General features: G+C 43.2%; 2 protein-coding genes across 2 annotated transcripts; one reads left to right on the top strand and one right to left on the bottom strand.

The window, feature by feature from the left end:
- Nucleotides 1-3,726: 3,726 nt before the first annotated feature.
- Nucleotides 3,727-18,533, bottom strand: LOC121444949 (immunoglobulin-binding protein 1-like; the record flags this gene model as incomplete). The annotated part of the gene is made up of 4 exons (XM_041646904.1): nucleotides 3,727-4,163; nucleotides 15,146-15,258; nucleotides 15,961-16,040; nucleotides 18,338-18,533. Coding segments are annotated over 4 exons (538 nt in total), but the record flags the coding sequence as incomplete, so codon positions are not given.
- On the top strand, nucleotides 5,494-5,722 carry LOC121444955 (cytochrome c oxidase subunit 7A-related protein, mitochondrial-like). The gene has a single exon (XM_041646911.1). The coding sequence runs from the start codon at nucleotides 5,563-5,565 to the stop codon at nucleotides 5,707-5,709; it is 147 nt and encodes a 48-aa protein (XP_041502845.1). The 5' UTR covers nucleotides 5,494-5,562; the 3' UTR covers nucleotides 5,710-5,722.
- Nucleotides 18,534-19,515: the final 982 nt, after the last annotated feature.

Here is a 19,515-nt window from a genome sequence, read left to right as displayed (position 1 = left end):
CAGCCTCCGGGAGGCTGAAGCAAGGAGAATCACTTGAGCCTGGGGATTTGAGGCCATACTGGGTTACAGTAAAACGTACTTTTTAAAAGTATCATAGCACACAATGAACAATTCCCCATATCATAAAATCTGTGCTGCACCTGGTGCTCTCCATTTCTTACTCCGTTCAGGAGGAAGGTCAGTGATGAGCTGGTGTGGAGGAAGGTCAATAGTGAGTGGGTATGGAGGAAGGTCAATAGTGAGCTGGTATGGAAGAAGGTCAATAATGGGTTGGTATCGAGGAAGGTCAATAGAGTTGGTATGGAGGAAGGTCAATAATGGGTTGGTATCGAGGAAGGTCAATAGAATTTGTATGGAGGAAGGTCAATAATGGGTTGGTATGGAGGAAGGTCAATAGTGAGTTGTGGGTAACCCTTGAAGCTGTCTGATAGGCGAAGGAAGCTTCATCATACCCTCTCATTCACTATTGTGTGCACACATTATTTCAAATAGGAAGTTTCTTTGAAGTACACGCTGCAAAGCATTAAAAAGCAAGGATTACCTGCTTTCGCGTGTTTGTTTCCTGTGCTCCTCACTCCAGGGGTAAGAAGGGTTGTGTCTCTGAGGGGCTAAGAGGGTGACAAGTTGGGGCTAGAGCTCCAACATCCCTGGCACGGAAACTGGAGTAAACTGCCTTGCTTGATGTGTAGCCTAGCTGTGCAGTAGGCAGAAAGGAATCTGGGGAAATGCCGTGCAGGTGGAGAAGACGGCTGTTTTGCAAGGAGACCGTGGTAACAATGTACAATTGCTGTAGGCTGACCCGCCAGGATGGGTGCTAACGTGCCAACTGTGCCTATGTGCCAACCTGAGGCCAAAAGGAAGTGGAAGAGGCAGCTCTTTTGGAGTTCAGATACCAGAGAACTAATTTTAGTTTTAAAAGTCCCTCCTTTTCAAGTAGCTTTAAATGACAAAAGGAAACATTTTGTTCCAGGTGACAGATTCCCAAGAATTGAAACTAACCCAGAACACCATTATTTTCGGATGTGAATCATCCCTTTGGCCCCCTGCTGTGTCTTTCTCAAGAGGGTCTTGAGAGGTGCCAGAGTGCCCGGGACATTTCAGTATGGGAAACATTACTTCACATTGGTAATGACGGTGCACATCTGGAATTCCAGTGCTCAGCTGAGGCAAGAATTTAAGGCCACTCAAGAGGAAAAAAAAATGGAAAAGATAAAAGATGAATGGGACTCCCCCACCCACACCTTGCCTTATGTTTCTCCCTCAGGACCCACTTTTCTTTCTTTTGACAGTGTTACTAGGCTGGCTTCAATACTATGTAGCTAATGCCAACCTTGAATTCCTGATCTGCTTGCCTCCACTTCCAAGTCTTGTGTCCCACCACATTGAACTTTTGCTTCTTTTGCCAGTCAGGATCTCATTATGTAGTTCAGGCTTGCTTTGAACTTGAAACCCTCCTACCTCAGCTTCCTCAGTGTGCACAGGGCACTGGGCTGCCATTTGCAGATTGAACTGCCCTCTACGTGAGAGCCAGAGAAGGCCAATGCTTTCCCTCAACTTAAGCATCTACATGGTTTGCTTAGCTGAGTGACAGTGAGAAGTCACTGATTCATCTCTGAGACGGTTTCCTTCACTGGAGAATAAAGATATGTATCTTGCCTGACAGGATATGAGAACGAAAATAAAAACAAAACCAGTATATATATATATATATATATATATGAATATGCGCATGATAAGCAGTATTGTTAACCTGTCAAGAGCATCGAGAAGTCGAGAAGTCTGGTTCCTGGAACTCACCCAGACCAGCTGCCTCCGAGACCCTGGAAGGCCTGGCTCTGGTGGGAGTAGAGAAGGTGGTGCTTTTTTGGTTTCTGAGCAGTGAGGCGTCAGGCACAGAGTGCTGAGGAGAACGGAGGAAGAAGGGTTGCTCACCACCTCCCTCTGGCTTTAGCACAACCTTTTCTTTGCTGAGTCAACTGAGAGGGGGCCTGGAGAGTTCCAGTGGTGTTTAAATGGCGGTTTTAGTTTTAAGGATGTTCCCACCAGGAAGTTGCCCAAAGACTCGTGATTAAAAGCATAAGAAACCCAGGGTGGGCTTGAGGAAACCACTCTGCTTGGTGCATCTTGTTCTGTAGCATGGGGCAGTATTCCTGCCTTTGCAAGGCCTTTTGTGTTGATAGTGGGTCAAGTGGCTCATAGCAAATGCCTGTTACCTGCCCACTTCCCTTTCCTGCCTACTGGACAGACCAGTCATGGCCCTGATACCAGCATGAAAGCCTTACCCTCTAGCTGCCTATGACAGTGGTAGCCACGATTCACTTCATCATCCCAGACCTAGGAGACAACCTCTACATCAACTGAAGGAAGACACTTTGGGGTTTTAATGCATGAAGTCACACAGGTTCCTCTTGTCAAAGCCAGGATTAGGACCTACTTTGTGTGGCCTGCCTCCTGAGCTCCATGTGTGTGGAGGCTCAATGAAGCTGGAGGCTACACAAAGGACAATCTTATAAGGACCCGGACAAAGCTGTCTGTCAAACTGGCTAGTCTGTAAATAACTAAACTACTGGGTAGGGTTCAAAGGGCAGACGACAAAGCTGCGGCTAGAGTCAGCCTGTCAACAACCGGAGTTGGGCTGAGAACACTGCTCTGGCTCTGGAGGAAATCTCAGGCACGCTCTACCAGCTTCAGGAGCCTCCCTGTGAGGGGGAGATGGATCCTTTATTAGGAAGTAGACAAATATATTATTGGTAGCCTTCTTGCTGTCGCCACCCACGAAACAGCCTCCTCCTCAGCACCTGACAGCCCTCCACTTCCCACCCCATAAACAAGAGGGAGTTGAGTCTTTGCAAAGCTAGACTGCAGGAGCTAGAAAAGGAGGGCTGAGTCATCTTCCTCTTCAGAGGAAACCAAAGTGGACCGGAGCCACAGAACAAAAGGATGTTCTCTAAGCAGATCATAGACTGCTCTTAGGAGGTACCAACCCCTCCATCCCAGAAAGTTCCTACTTTCAGCATCACGGGCGCCATTCCCTCTTCTCGGCATCTACGTATCTGATCAGCAGGAGTATACTAAACAGCCAGCTAACAGAGGCATACATTCCCGCCGGGCCAGGGATGGAGCCACACAGACAAGGAGGTCCAATGAGGCTGGAGGTGGCTGCCTTTCATCTTAAGACTTAGGCTAATATTCTCGGGAGGATAAAGGATGAGTCTTCAGAGCATCCTCTCTGGAGCTCCCATTTCTCATGGTCAGTGCCAGGACTAGGTAGGTAGGAGTTTGATAACAGAGGCTTTTTCTTTATTTAGAGACAGTTTCATGCAGCTGAGGCTGGTCTCACTCATTACGGAGTTAAGGGGAGTTAAGGATGGCCTTGAACTTCTGAGCCTCCTCCTTCTACTTCCCAAGTGCTGAGATCACTGGCGTGAAACAACTTACTCATGAGACTAATTCTTTAAGGGTCCCTTCACCCACAGCTATAATTTCTGAAACCAGTGCCTTGCAGCAGAGGCACTCTTGTGCCTTCTCTTCTTGCACAGCGTTATTCCAGAGCATGGGTGATGCCCACAGGGCCCATACCACACCTAGCGGCAAGGAGAAAGCATGGGTAGTTCAGGACTCTTGCTCAGAATGAAGGCACATGACAAGGACTTCCAGATGCTCAGAGACCCACTGCCAAGCCCTGCTGCTCTCCCACAAACAACAAAACCAGCTGATACCCACGTCTGTGCATAGGCCCACATAATAGAGGGGGTTTTTATTACTTTTTGAAGAGAATGAATTCATATTGTCATAGATTATATAGAGCTGTTAATGCTCTGACCACTTGAGAAATCATATTACATCATGATGAGAACTAACAAAGCCAAACAAAATCTCTGGTCATTACCTAGGGTACAAGCAATTATTTGACACTACAGAATGCAAAGCAAGATTCCACACGGCTGCCTTCACTGCACCCTGCTGAGGTTGTCCTTGGTGTGCACCATGTTGTCCTTTCGCCCTTCAGGCAGATTAGCCCATGTTCTGTCGGTTGCCATAGCCCCTGGGATGGGTGTCCTTCCAGTCATCCCACTCTCGCAGTCTGTGCAGAGTTTTCTCGTCACCCTCGTCATCCTTTTGTTCTTGATCTTCCTGCTGCTGAGCTGCTCTTTTCAAATCAGCTAGCACAGGAAAATGAGATAGACGGGAGAGAAATAGAAGAAAACCAAAAAAAAAAAAACAAAAACAAAAACAAAAACAAAAAAAAACAACAACATTAGGGGAGCTCAGCTTGGTTCTGAGCACAACCCCAGACAATGAGAACAGAGCACAGCTAGCTCAGGGACGGCACGAGTGGGAAGAACATGTCTATTACTGAATATATTACATGCTATGCAATGGTAGCAAGTAAAGATGCCTCCAGAAGTTTCCAGAGAAACCAAGATCATAGAGGTGTCCTTCACTAACGGATTCTATTTCGGGAATCTTGCTAAATGACCAACAACCCCTTCATCAAAACAAAAACAAACAAATAACCCCCACAATCCTACCCACCAGCAACAATAAAAGCCCTAGAAACCTGAGATCACAGAAGTTAAGAAATATATATGATTTGTGAATTTCCAGAGATGTATGTAGCATTATAGGCAATGATTTCTCTACCAATTTGCTCCGTTCATTTCTTAAGGTTAAAGAAATTAGGTATATGTATCTCCATAAGGGTTATGAGCACCAGGAGCCCTCAGAGGGCAGAAGATGCCCTGGAACTGGAGATACAAGTTGTTGTGAGGTACCACGTGGGTGCCGGGAACTGAACCTGCTCCTGCAGACAAGAGCAGTGAGTGCTCTTAATTGTTGAGTCATCTTACTAGCCCCAACTTCCTTTATTATAGTCACACAATCTTTCCATGTATTTACTTTTCCTTGGATTTGGTAATGTTACAGAATTCTTACACTGTCAACCATGCTTAAGAATCAAATGAAAGAAATAGTTTCATGGACAGTCTCATTCACTCCGATATTTGACTTGAGTGTTTTTTGTAATTTCACATTCTTTGATAATTTTTTAAACAAGAGTTTGAATTTAATTGCTGTAGGTCTTCAGGTTTCCAGTAATTTTGCATTAAATAAACTTCCTCATATTTATCTCTGTCCACATCTCAATAATACAACACCCACAGGATTTTCTAAGAAAAATATGTATGTTTTGGGCTGGTGAGATAGTTCAGTCAGTAAATGCTAGTTGCACAAGCATAAGGACCCGAGTTCAGATCCCCAGCACTGACACAACAATACATGACCCCATTTCCAGCACTGGGGAGGAGGACATGCAGATCTCTGGTGCTCATTGACAAGTCAGCCTCAAAAGAGAGTCTGTCTCAAAAAAATAGAGAGCAATTGAAGAAGACACTTGACACCTGATGTCAACCTCTGGTCTCTACTTAGATGCACATTCATGTACAAATCATACATACAAAGACACACACACACAGACAAACGGAAACAGACATACACACACCAAAGTCATAATAACAGGGCGGTCGCATAGGCAGCGGCTGTGTGAAGCTGGGCTCAGGCAACATGTACTACAAGTTCAGCGGTTTCACGCAGAAGTTGGCTGGAGCTTGGGCTTCGGAAGCCTATAGTCCGCAGGGGTTAAAGCCAGTGGTTTCCACAGAAGCACCACCTATCATATTCACCAAAGTCATAATAACAAAACTAGCATAGTAATGACCTAAAAACGGATATATGAACCAAAGGAACACATAAGAGGAGATCCTAGAAGTAAATTCAAGAAGCTATGGCCAACTGATCTTCACCAAAGGCGCTAGGAACACACCCAGGGAACAGTTTTTGCAGGAAATGGTGTGGGAAAATTAGCTGTCTATATGCAGAAGAATGAAACTAGATCTCTATTGTTCAGTTACAAAAGACCTACTGAAAATAGTCAAATATCAGACTGAAAATATAAAATTACTAGAAGAAAACAGGAGAAATCACTTCAGACATTGGAAGAAGTAGGGGTTTTAAAACTGATTTCTTTGTTTTTCTATTTTATTTATTTAGTGTGTTTCTGAGGGGGAGGTTTGCCACAAAACGACAACTTGTGGGGGGTGTTTCTCTCCTTCCACCATGTAGGCTCTGGTGACAGAACTCAGGCCATCAGTCTTGTGTGGCAAATGCCTTCACCAGCTGAACCATCTTGCTGGCCTGCAAGGACTTTTTTGATAAGACCTCCCCCCGTCCCCCGCCTCAAGCATTGGAAACAAAACCAAAAATAGACAAATTGGATCACCTCAAACTGCAATAAAAGGTTCTGCACAGCAAAAAAAAAAAAAAAAAAAAAAAAAAAAAAAAATCAACAGTAAAGAGGCAACCTGCAAGTTTGGAGAAAAGCCTGCATCTATTAAGGGGCATATATCCAGAATATACAATAGCAAACAAAACAAAACAAAACAAAAATAAAAACAAAGAAACCAAACCCTCCAAATAATATAATTTAAAAATGCTCACTAGACTTACTAGACTTAAGTAGACGTTTCTCACAAGAAGACATACAAATAACCAATAAATATATGAAGAAATGGTTAATATTATTAGTTACTAGAAAAACGCAAGCCAGAAGTACAATAAGACTCAGTTTTACTTCAGTTAAAAAGCTTATGATCAGCAGGGCGGTGGTGGCTTAAATGCAGCACTCAGGAGGCAGAGGCAGGTGGATCTGTGAGTTCGGGGCCAGCCTGGTCTACAAGAGCTAGTTCCAGGACAGGCTCTAAAACTACAGAGAAGCCCTGTCTTGAAAAAAAAGAAAAAAAAAGAAAGCTTATGATCAAAAATGGAAAACATAAATTCTGGAAAGGATGTGGGGAAAAAAGAACACTTGAACATTGTATTCTCACTGTGGGAAACAGTAGAAAAGCTACCTAAAAATGAAAAGCAGAACTACCATATCATCTAGCAATCTTGCTACTGGGCAAATACCCAAAAGAAATGACATCAGTCCGTCAAGAAGACATTAACCACTGTCATGTTCACTCACAGTAAAAAAAAAAGCAATCAACCTAAGTGTCCATCATCTGAAGAATGGATAAGGAAAATGTGTTACAAGTACATGAGGGAATACTATTCAGAGACTTCAAAAGGATGAGCATCTTGTCATTTGAAGTGACATGGATGGAACTGGAGAGCATGAAATGAAATAAGCCGGCCATAGAAAGGAAAGTACTGCATGATCTTGCTCATACACGGAATCAAAAAGATTGATAGCAAAAAAGTTGAGAGGAACACTGGTTACCAGAGGCTGGAAAGAGTACAGGAGCAGGAGGGATGGATAAAAGCATGGTCAATGGGTACTGAGTTACAGTTACACTGGAGGACCAGTTTTGGTATTCTATTGCATAGAATGGTAACCTTAAATTGTGCTAACTAATAAGAGCTATGGGAGGCCTGGAGGTTAAGCTCAGAGGAGAGTGCTTGTCTAGCATATGTGAAGCCCAAGGTTCCACCCCTACGGCCACAAAAAGAGAAGAGAAAAGCTAGGACTTTGAATGTTTTCTTTTGGATATCTGCCCAGTAGTGGGACTGCTAGATCACATGATATTTCTATTTTTATTTTTTTAATTAAATAAAATGATGGTTGTGGAGACAGCTATGTTTATCTTGATTTGAAAACATTATACAATATATACATATACTGAAACATTGAATGACACCTGTAAGCTTATACATTTTTTTTCCTATGTCAATTAAGAATTCAGGAACAATTTGGTAAGAAAGGCTTGGTTGTTACATGTATTAGAGCTACTGATAACTGCTGTTTTTGTATGGGGTACAGGGGAATGAACCCAAAGCTTCATAAACACTGAGTGGGTGCTCTGAGCTCCAACTGCAGCCTCCATTCTCTTCCAGTGGTCCCGGGGGTGGGGCAAACAGAGGGCACTGTACTTACTAAGCAGGAGTCTCTATCACTGAGCTACATCCCTGAACCCCAATTATCTTTTCTGAAGCCAAACTGGCTAGCGGAAATGGAAGTTTCCCGATCCTTCTTAACACATTATCTAACTTTATCTTGACTATTTCTCTTCAGAATTAGAAACAGCTATTTCTCTGAGACATTCAGCTTTCTTTTGATAGGAATTTTTTTCTTTTCTTTTGTTTTTGACAGAACCCCACTGTGGAGAGCAGGTTAGCCTTGATCTCACGTTGTCTTTACTTGCTACTTCTGAGAGCTGGAATTCCAGGCCAATGCCACCGTATCAGGCTGGGAATGGTACTTCAGTGCCACAATTTAGACTAGCAGGTATGGTGACTACTAGGCCACTTTTTTCTAGTCTTTTCTAGTCTTTCCTAAAGCAAAGGTCTGTGCATTTATTATAAAATATACATTTTTATGTGTTTATATCAGGATTACATACACCATTGCTTGCTGTTAACTTCCTTTTTAAATTGAAAAATCCCTAGTTCTCAAAGACAGGACAGAGTAAGACTATCAGGCAATTACTCATCTGTACTCCCTTATATCGTACAGCCTTGAATAGTTAATTATACTAACACCGCCACCAGCGTAATCACTGAGGGCTGTTGGGGCTCTTTGCATACACCTTTCTCATTTCCTCATTTTGAGACATAGTTGTATTACACGTTCATTCCTCCTTAGCTCCCACTTAGTACTGCTTCTGAGAATAACTGTCCTCCAGTCACCACCAATGGCTCCCACTACTGCGGTTGTCTGAATCTCATTTTCTAGCAAATTCTTCAGGGAGGGATCATGGGAATAGTAACTTTTAGTTCCTGGATTTAAAAAACCATCAGTACTCTTTATACTTAAGAGTTTTTATCAGATACGATATTCTTGGTCCTACTTTTCCTCTTTGGGGATATTAAGTATTTGATACTTTATTTTAAGAGTTTTTATCAGATACAATATTCTTGGTCCTATTTTTTCCTCTTTGGGGATCTTAAATATTTGCTACTTTATTTTTTCACAGCATGAAGCATGTCATAGTTCACAGGTAAGCTAAGACTTTTTTCCCCTCAGATGTAAATCATGTGCAAAATGTTGAGATGTCTATGACATTTAATTGTTTTAAAAATTTATTTGAACTAGTCTTAGTCATTCTGGGTGAAATATTTCAGGAATATAATGTTTTTTATTTGTTTGGTTTTTATTTTTTCAGACAGGGTCTACACCCTGGAGGCTGGCCTTATACTTTCTATGTAGCCCAGGCTGGCCTCTGCCTCAGCCTGAATGACAGGCTTTCTTGTTTAGATAATCCCATCATCCATACGGCAGCTCTTTTTGCTGTTTTTAATATGTCATTTTATCCAAAATCCTCTTTATCAGTTTCTTTATAGTTTTCCTTGTTTAAAAAATATTTAAGCTATTTTTTCATACAATATTTTGATCATATTTTCTTCTCTTCCAACTCCTCATCATCTCTGTTTTGATTTTCGTCTTTTTGTTGTTGTTGATGTTCTTTTTTTTTTTTTCCTTTTTACCTGGTAAGACATTTTCGGTTTGGACTCATTTTTCTTTCCTTCTACTTCAGCTTTGCCAAGTCTCTCTACCCCATTTCAGATGGCTCCTCTGTAGTCAATGCAACTTTTCAAATAGTATTTTACAACCCATTCTATAATATTCTTTCATATTTGTTCATTTTTGTTTTGCTGTATTTTGTGTTGTGAGACAGGTCTCACTATAGCCAAGGCTGGCCTGGAACACTGGGTAGCTGAGGATGGCTTTGTACCTAGTTGTTCCTACCCCCACGTCCCAAGCGCTAGGGTCCCTCCTGCCTTTTGTTCGCCTAGCCTTCTGGAGTGTTTGCAAATATCTCTTTTAGCCCCTTAATTCTGTGTGGGATTTGATCTTGGTAATTTTCCTTTTAATTCTGAAATATAATATACATGTCCCACAACTCATCTACTTAAAAGTTATATTCAGAGCTCTCCGACCACAATCACAATGTGTTGCTAACTTCTATGTGAAGTTTTTCTGAACTTTTAGGGAGGCTTGTGATCAAGGTGGTTATCCAGTTTCCCAGGGTCTCCACTCTGCTGCTTTCCCCCACAGTGGAGAAGTATGGCTTCTAGAATAGATACCCAGTCTGGTTCTCTCTCACTTTTACGTGACCCTTCTCTTTCTTCTCTCTGGCTCTTGTCCTCACAAATTTTGATTTTACTTGTAGCAACACAAAACAGAGCAAAACAAGAAAGAACAAGTCTGAAAGAACGCTTTAAAATGAGTTGGGAGACACTATTGTGTAGGGAGGGAGGCCCTGCCTTGCGAGACCAGGTGGCTTAATTCCAAGAGCTCATTAAGGGCTGGAACTCTACTCCTACAGATTGTCTAATCATGCGTGCTTTTCATGTGCTTGGCATGAAAAGATGGCAGCCATCTCACCACATTGGCTTAGAGTTTACCCAACAGCAAAACCTTCCCTCCTTCCAAGTGCTGTTCCGAAACTGGCCTCACTGCTGCGGTTACTGACTACGCTACTTTGAAACTCATGATTCTTCGCTTTTCCAGGTAGTTAGCTCCTGGTGCCTCCAGCACAGACGCCAGTAACCTGCTCATATGTGCATAGATGACCTGCCTTTTCCTATCTTTACTTTGTGGGTCACAGGGATTCACTGTCATCTATCTGTGTTGTAGCGTTCAAGTTTATTTCGCATTTTAAGTATAAACATATGTAAAAAAGTAAAAGACAATGTGGATGCAGCCCAGTGAATCGTCACATACTTAGCAGGCTCGTGTAACTGGTCCCCGGACAGAAATATAAAACACTAACTTTGCAGAAGCCCAGCTGCATTTCTGATCCCCAACTAAAGGCAAATACTATACTGGCTTTTAATCAGCACATACAACATGTTTCTCCTGTTTTGAACATCATGCGAATGAAATCACACTGTATACATGCTTTTGTATTTGGCCTTTCCACACACAATTAGGTGTGCGTCAGCCACACTTATCACTCCAGCTAGTTAGCACAGCAGCTCATCATGTGAATCCTCCAAAACTTGCTTATCCATTCTGGAATGTACGGGCACCCAGGCATACTGTATCCACACTGGGCTATTAAAAACGAGGATGCTATGGCTTCATACTTTATGGGCACATTGTCCCTTGGGTGTATACCAGTGGTTCTCAACCTGTGGGTCACGTCATCAGATATCCAGCATCTCCAATAGTCATAGCAGCAAAATGCAGCTATGGAAGCAGTAAGGAAGTAACTGTATGGATGGGGGTCACCACAACATGAGAAACTGTATTAAAGGGTCGCAGTGTTAGGAAGGTTGAGAACAACTAGTCTACACTAAGAAGTGAAACCTTGGGGTCAGAGTAGTATGCCTATATTCAATCAACTTCTGTGGAACCAACTAACTCTCTTAGACCTCCCATCTTTCCTGTTTCCTTCAGTTGAGCTTACTTCTTGTTTCCTTTGCTCCCACCTTACTGAAGTAGGATCTCAGGGCTGGTTTCATTGTCTTTCCTCCCCAGCATTGCATTTTCAACATCATACATACTCCCCTCCGAGCACAGCTTCAATTGTATTCCTCCAATTCTGGCGCTCTTCCAGTGTAATTCTCCTTTGGCTCATGGGTTACTTAAAGGCATGTTAATTCCTGGAAATTTGGGGAACTCCCCAGGTATGTTATGGTCTAAGAACACATTCACTGTGATTTCGATTCTGAAAATCATTTGAAAATTCTGATGGCCTCTATGTTGAATGTGTCATGTGTATTTGAAAATGTTTCTTTTGCTGTTGTTGGACATAGTTCTATAAATGCCAAATAGTGTATGGTGACTGACAGTGTCGATCAGATTTTTCTAGAGCCTTACTAGTACATAATTCTATAAATTACTAAAAAGGTATTAATATTTTCAATTGTGTAGGTCAGCTTCCCACTACTGACAATATAGCTGAAAATAAAATAATTGGAGCTGTTTTGACTCATTGCTCCAATTCTTCATAATTTGCCCCCATAACTTTGGGTCCAAGGTGAGGTTGAACATCATGGTGAGGAGCATGTGTTGGAGCAAAGCTATTTGCTTCATGGTAGCCAGGGACCGGAGTGGGAGCATGAGAGAAGGGGCCCTCAAGGAGCTATTCCCTTCAACAAGGCCCCCACCCCCAAATTATGAACCTACCAATCGATTATTCCACTGATGAAGTCAAAGACCCCGGATCCATTCACTACCCAAAGCCCTACCTGCAGCACCGGAGATCATGCTTTCAACATGTGGAACTCAAAGCAGAACCCCAGTTGTGACTGTAGGTTTGTCTCTTTCTCCATTTGATTACTTTGGTCCTCCTGTGTCTGAAGCTTGTTAACAGGCACTTGCAGTTATAGTTCAAGTGTCTTCCTGGGCAACTGCCCCTTTCTTTTATCAGTCTGAAATGATCTTTTAAATTATCCTGTTCTCTTGAAATCGGCTTCATCTAGTATCACTGTAGTTACTGTTAATATGGTACATGGTTACAGTGCTTTTTCATTTTTGGTAATACTTAAATTTTTGTATTCTAAAATACACAATTTCCTATTAACAGTAGGCAGCTGTGCTAAGATCATCGATCCTTGATTTCTCGTTTGAAGGTTTGTTTTATTTACACTTAGGGTGTTCTGCGTTTGGCCACTTCCAATAGATGAGTGCTGGCCGACTTTTTTCATTTATTTAAATGCCGGGATACGGAGATCTGCAGATCTTTTTTAGTGAAGTATTTAATTAAGATCTTTTTGGGTCATTTTTTTTTCATCTGGCTGTTCATTTTCTTCTCTCCGTGTCTGGTCCAGTCTGCTGGCCATGTTCAGTCCACCACTTCTCTCCCTGCTCTAGACTCCTCTGGACAGCTGTGCTCCCTCCCCCACACAGTGAGAAACACCTTCGTCTTGACCACACCTTGGAGCATGTCTTCACTTTGTTTACTAGGGATACAATTTCCCATCTTCCCTGGGCACTTTAAGATGCTGTCTCTGGCTCCTGTTGTTTCTAATGGGAGATGAACAAGAGTTCCTGTTTTTGCTCTCTGTGTGCTTTATTTCCCGTGTGGGGAATATGTGTACCTGTACACAGAGACCAGAGGTTGACACCGAGCATCTTCCTGAATTATTCCACCTTAGATATTTCAAAGAAAAGTCTCTCAATGACCATGGAATTCACCAATTTGACTAGCCTGGCTCACCGATGAGCTTTGGAGATCCTCCTGTCTGCCTCCCCAGCTCTGGAAGGACAGAGCATTCACTACCACACGGGGCTTTTTGAAAAACCTGCGTTTTAGGGGCTGACTCAGGTCCTCATGCCTGCATGGAAAGCACACATCCCCATGCAGACACACATAACAAAAAATGTCTTTAAAAATAAACAGTTTATTAATTCTCTGCCTGTGTATGTTTATGAGAGCATACATGTGAACTGATTCTCTCTCCACTATGGGTCCTGGGGATGAAAGTCAGGTTGTCAGCATGCACCTTTACCTGCGGGACCATCTCAATGGCACAAGCCTACCTATTTTTACATACATACAGACCCATACAAACCTCCCGGATAAAAAGGTGCTGTAAGTGGAAATAGTTCAAAGCCTGCTCCATAGTGCTATACTGCTAAGCTGCGAGGTTCAGTGGGCTAAATGTAGTAAAGGCATTTTTTACATGTGTGTGGAGTGTACGCACACATGTGCATGTACAGGCCAAAGGTCGATGGTGCTGCCCCAGCTCATATACTGGAGTAAGGTCCTTCATTTGAGCCCAGAGCTCGCTGTTTCAGCTAGTCTAGTTGACTAGCTTGTTCTGTGCCTCATGGAATGCTGAGATTACAGACCAGCATATCCACCTAGGATTCCCATGGGTGCAAGGCATCTGACCTCCACTTCTCATGGTTCTGTGGCAGCAGCATTACCTGCTGAGCCACCTCTCTAGCTCCTAAAGATATTTTGACAGGATAGTTTCAAGATACCACGGGTTAATCAAGATGTAGCCCTGTGGTAAGTTGAAGAGCATCTGGATTAGAGATTTGGAATTTCTGTCCTCTAGAGAATAGTAACTTTTAATTTTAGAAGACCATGAAACTGTTTGGAACCAACATGCCTGTTTATCTCTGTTGCATTGCTAACAGTTAAATTCTCCGGTTAATTAGGGCTCCCCCTGTGTGTGTCTCTTCTTTTTAGAACATCTTTCATCACTTTGCAGTTGCTATGGTCACCTTAACTCAGTGTTCTCATTCCTCAGTCAGTAAGTCTACAGATTTCTATCTGACTTTTAGTTATGCTATGTAATGAAAGTGCAGCATACCCAGAGGTGAAAAGCTTTAAAAAAGCCAAACAGGACACCTTTCAAATGGCCACTGCTTGTGTGTGCGTGTGCATGTGTATGTGTGTGTGTTTGCACTACTGGAAAGAGCACTAACACTGGAAAGTTAAAGGCCTGAATTTAAATCAGAGCCTGGCCACTGTATTACTTAAGGCAGGCTAATTCACTTCTTACAGACCATTATCTCCATGGAGATTAGAATGCTTCCTTCACAAAATTAAGAGAGTCAACGAGACAAGGAAACTAAGGCTCAGAGGGTGGACAATGTCTCACCTGTTAAGTGGCGGGAAGTGAACTGGTCACCCCATGCCTGTTTGCGACATTTTTCCTGCTACATAATACATACACACATTGCTCTTCCCTTTGCCCATCTTTCCCTTTCAAAGAATCCTCTGAGTACCTCCTATGATCTAATTACCAAACTGGGCAGCAAGAACACAGAACATCAGAACTCCTGCTTTCCAGGCATTTTAAGTTCCCTTCACTCCTTCCAAGTGTGGCCTGCCCTCCAGTTTATGCATGCTTCTGGTCACTTTCTAAATACATGGAAGGAGTTACCCTTTTAAAAATATTTTGTTCAGTTTGTAAGTTTTGACTGCCCAGGGACCAGCATGATACCATCTGCTCTGCCATTACCACAAGTGGGCTTTTGATTTTGCTATCTGGCTGCTGTTCTCATGTCAGAACTGGAGATTGGAAGACAGTACTGCTGAGAATCATCTGCCGTTTGTTTCAATGGTGAAATGACATAGCCTAGGTGACTCTTGCCAGTATCTCCACTTAGACCACCTCTGCTCGGGTTCTAGCTGTGAAGGTGTAAGGAACCAGCAGTTAACCATCTTCCTCCCCCACTCCATACCTGATGTCGGCTTGGCTATCCCCCGGTCTGGTAATGCTCCATACTTCTGATGCTGGTCATACCAGTCACTCACCGTCATGGTTGCCAGGCTTGGATAACCAGCTCCAAATACTCTGCAAAAACCACATTCCATTCAGAGAACAAAACAAACAGAGTAATATCGAACAGACTCTTCCCTCTTTAATGGCGAGACGGGTGCTTATGTCTTTCTCATTCCCCTACATGGAATCTTTTGGGGACCTGTACAATCTCCTCCAGCCATGCAGAAAAGGGGGCATCCATAAGGAAGCACTAAAGTCAAGAACATTCATGAGATCGAGAAGGTAGATAGCCCAGGGTCATCTCCCGGTAGGCGATCCCAAGGGCCAGCACTCCACAATGACACAATTAGCAATTGACAGGGGCGGTTCTGAAATGTGGAGAGAGAATACTTTCCTGCAGCCCCATGGAACAGCGTCAATAATGCAGAATTAAATCACAGGCAGGCAGGTATGTCCTTCTGAGAGTTGCTCACGAAGGCAGGAAGAGTGTCAATAATAGGAAAAAACCATGGAGAGTATGCAATTCTGCATTCGACTGACTGCTTTCTTTCTGCGTTACAGCGGCTTTTTAAAAACCTGATGTGAAGGGAATTCCTGAGGTCAGTCATGGAGAAAGGATCAGGAAGGCTCTTGGCCAAAAGAACATCATTCACAGCCGAAGCCATGACTTTGAAAAAAAAAAAAACCACCCGTCTGTTTTGTAATTTACCCGAGCATTGCATGGAACCCTCAAAACTGGGCTGCGAAGGCAGGGCAGTCTGCAGCACTACCTACTTGGCTTGAGCCTTGTTCCGCGTGAGTATGAAGGGTTTCATTGGAGGCTTCTCTGGAAGAGATGAGTGAGAAGTTGATTCCTAAGAAGAAAATTAATTTTAGAGGTGCATTTGTCATTTTACCCATTTTATCACATAGGCTTTCAAGTCTTCTGGTGCTGAAAAAGCTCTACACTCAAAACTCACTCCCTTTCTGCTGCGGGAGCTCCTTCTGCTTCTTCAGCCAATAGCCTTTAAGATACCAGTCCACTTGGGCGTGGTTTCTTCTGCTTTAAAAATGCAGCAGTAGCCCTTCTCTCTCTTTCTCTCTCTCTCTTCCGGCTACTAGACTCTGTTCCTGGTCGCCAGAGGGCTGTTGTCTAGGACAGTGATCTGTAAGTTTTCCCTTTAAATACATAACCCCTTTATTAATCATAATTCCAAACTGGTGTGGGATTGCTTTGTGACTTACGTCTACACCTTTCTATTATGTGTCTTTGGTTTCCACGCATTTTTTTCTTGTGGGGGAGAGTTCCGTGTGAATGTCAGAGGATGGTTTGCAGGAGCCAGTTCTTCCTTTCCATCACATGGCTTTTGGGGACAGACTCAGGTTATCAATCGTCTTGATGGCTCCTTTTATTTATCAGTCTTAAGAGGTATTAAGTACTTTGCCAAAATGAGAGAGAGCTAGTCCTCTCAAGAAAAAAACCATTTGGTTTCAAAATAGGCCCATCCAAAGAAGGAAATTCTAAAGCCTACTGCTGTGTCCCACATATACCCCTGAGCTGTGTTCCTTCAGCCTGACCTTCTGTGGAAAAGAATTAAGACCTTTCTTCCAAAAGCCTTTGCAAATGTAATTATGCTGTTAATTTCTGAGACCCTCTAGTGTATTTTAGAGACTGATTCATGTCTGTAAAGGGAGGAAGGGTAGACCAGCCATTCTTATATAAAGGTATACAGACATGCTGGAAAAAAGTAAAGATAAGGAACCAGATGGTGGTAGTGCACGCCTTTAATCCCGGCACTCGGGAGGCAGAGGCAGGCAGATCTTTGAGTTTGAGGCCAGATTGGTCTACAAAGCGAGTTCCAGGATAGCCAGGGCTGTTACACAGAGAAACCCTGCCTCGCAAGACAAGACAAAACAAAACAAAACAAAAAAAAACTTAAAAAAAAACTTTAAAAAAGGAAAAGTCTGGTTAAGTAGAAGGTGCTCATTTGGTTTTCATGTATTGCTTCCAGAACCCAACTCAATACCACATGAGAAGTGGTTTAAAAAAAAAAAAACAACAAAACAGACAACCAAAATACATACACCCAGCAAGGCAGGGACAGGGAAGGACTCAAAAGAGCCTTAGCCTTGACATGCTAGAAAATCCCATGTGAAGGACCAGGCTGGTGTTTTCCTCAAGTGAGAGCTCCCAGGCTCACGAGGACAAGGCAAACTAAAAAGCTGCTGTGCGAGGACCCGGATCAACTACTGTGGTGGCTGATCAAGTCAGCTCCTGTTGAATCCTGTACAGAGAGCAAGTGGCCACAAAGCATATACTCTTAAAGCAGCTCCGGGACGGGGGAGCACAAAGTTACTCTAAAGCTCTTCCACAAGATTGCTTAAAGTAGTCTTCTGGGCATTCTGCACATGAAGATGGCCCTGCTGCACTGGCTCCTACCTGGACGATCACCTAGTCTACAAGTGTGCAACTGGTCTACAGTGTGCAATAAGTTCTAAGTCTTTCCCGGACCTAAACACATTCCCCACTCCTTTGCTTCATCTTCCTGCTTTCTCTCCTCCTCTACTCCCCCACTTACTCTAATGCTGGCCTTTCTCTTCTCTCCAATAATTAAGTAGATTATAACAGCCCTCCCTCCTTAGGCCTTCTTTCCACAGTCAAAACCAGTTCCAATTTGAAGGAAAAGTACTTCCTTGCTACCACCCAGTTACAACTAAGTGCCTTAGATTAGAGAGTACCAGGGACAGCTGCCATAAGGAAGCAGAAAGCTACCCTGGCGAACCATAAGCCTTTCTCCACGTATCCTAAAGTCAACAATGTTTTTACGAAGACCTAGAAAGATGTAGTGTTTGCAGTGCTGAGGAATAAAATGAGGGCTCTGTCCATGCTAGACAAGTTCTCCATCACTGAGCTACTTTTCCAGTGTTTTCTAATTTTTGTTGTAAGACCTTTTGTTTTGTATCTCAAGTCACTCCTTTGGATTTGAACTCACTGTGTAGCTCAGTCAGACCTCAGACTTGGGATCCTTCTGCCTCCAGTCTCTCGAGTAGCTGGGATTTAAGTGTGCACCACTACATCCAGCTAAGGCCTTTGATTTGCGTTCACTCCTGCAGAATGTTCGAACTTCTGGCGGCAGCTTTCCATGGCTCTGTGGGCAAAGACAAGGCTTACCTCTCTTGGAGAGTCTTTTTCTTTCAGGATCTTTATTTCCTGGTCAATGCTTTCAATTTCTTCTAAGCTGATACCAATCCACCTCCGAAGGTGAAGGAGGTGATATTCACGAACACGCTCATCATCTGCTTGACCACTTTCCACAGCAGATTTCAGTGCAGACAACCTATGCTCCACCTCCTTCTTCTGCTTGTATCTGTTCCACAGAAAAGCATCACCCATGAACTTACACATATAGATTTCCTCAAAGAAGGCAACAGTAAGGTCTGCGTTTGCAGCTGTCCAGGCAGTATGTGTGCCAATTCCTACCTTGGAAATAGTCTACGATCTAGGAATAGATTCTATAATCCAGAGCCAGTCCCCAGACTACAAAGCAAGAGTGAGCCTAGGCACATCTTGATTTCAGTAAGCCCTGTCATTATCTTTCAGAATGAGATGCTCTAGTCATCCGGCCATATCAGTCCTCACTCTGCTGGATGCTCAGCGCCAGAGTGCTCCCTGTAAGTCCTCCACTTGGAAGATGAACCTTAGAGGTCACTGCTTACCTGCCACTGATGCAGGCCTTCTTATAAAACTGTGGAAAAGTTGGTCGGTCATCTTTTGTCTTTCATGCAAAACATTCCTGAGGTAGATCTTCTGACTCGTCTCTACCTAATTTTAAGAATCAATGATCTTGACCGCCATTTTCCAGGATGCATTCTAGTACCCCCTCTAGCATTCATCTGTCAATTATCTCCAGAGTGTGGCGAGCACTTCTAGTGCTGGGGACAGTTTGTAATAGAAGGCCCCTGCTTTCAAGCAGCTCTCATTCTAGTGGAGGAAGGTGGATCCAAGGGAACAGATGACAAGCTGGATGAGAATACACGCTATGGAGCAGTAAGAAGCAAGGTGAATGGAGAGGAAAACGGCATGGAAGCAGGCATGCTAGTATACCCAAGTGAGCAGAAGCCACCCTTCCAAAGAGAAGGCCTGAGCAAAGCCATCAAGAAAAGAAGGCAGCGTTGAAGTGATCCTGATACTGAGAAGAGTAAGGGGAAAGCAAATGTGCAAGGGGAAGGAGCGTCTAGAATAGACAGAAAGCAAGGAAAGGAAGTAAGGTACCAGCACAACCTTAGGGAGACAGCAGCGCAAGTGGCAAGAGATGGATGCATTAAAATAGGAAACAGGCAATAGTTACT

Source organism: Microtus oregoni, unplaced genomic scaffold, assembly GCF_018167655.1.
Source record: "Microtus oregoni isolate MIOR12 unplaced genomic scaffold, Mior012 000150F_ref0000365, whole genome shotgun sequence".
In the NCBI taxonomy this organism is placed as follows: domain Eukaryota; kingdom Metazoa; phylum Chordata; class Mammalia; order Rodentia; family Cricetidae; genus Microtus; species Microtus oregoni.
Note: the sequence above shows the minus strand (reverse complement) of the source record. Positions and strands in the feature narration are given on the sequence as shown.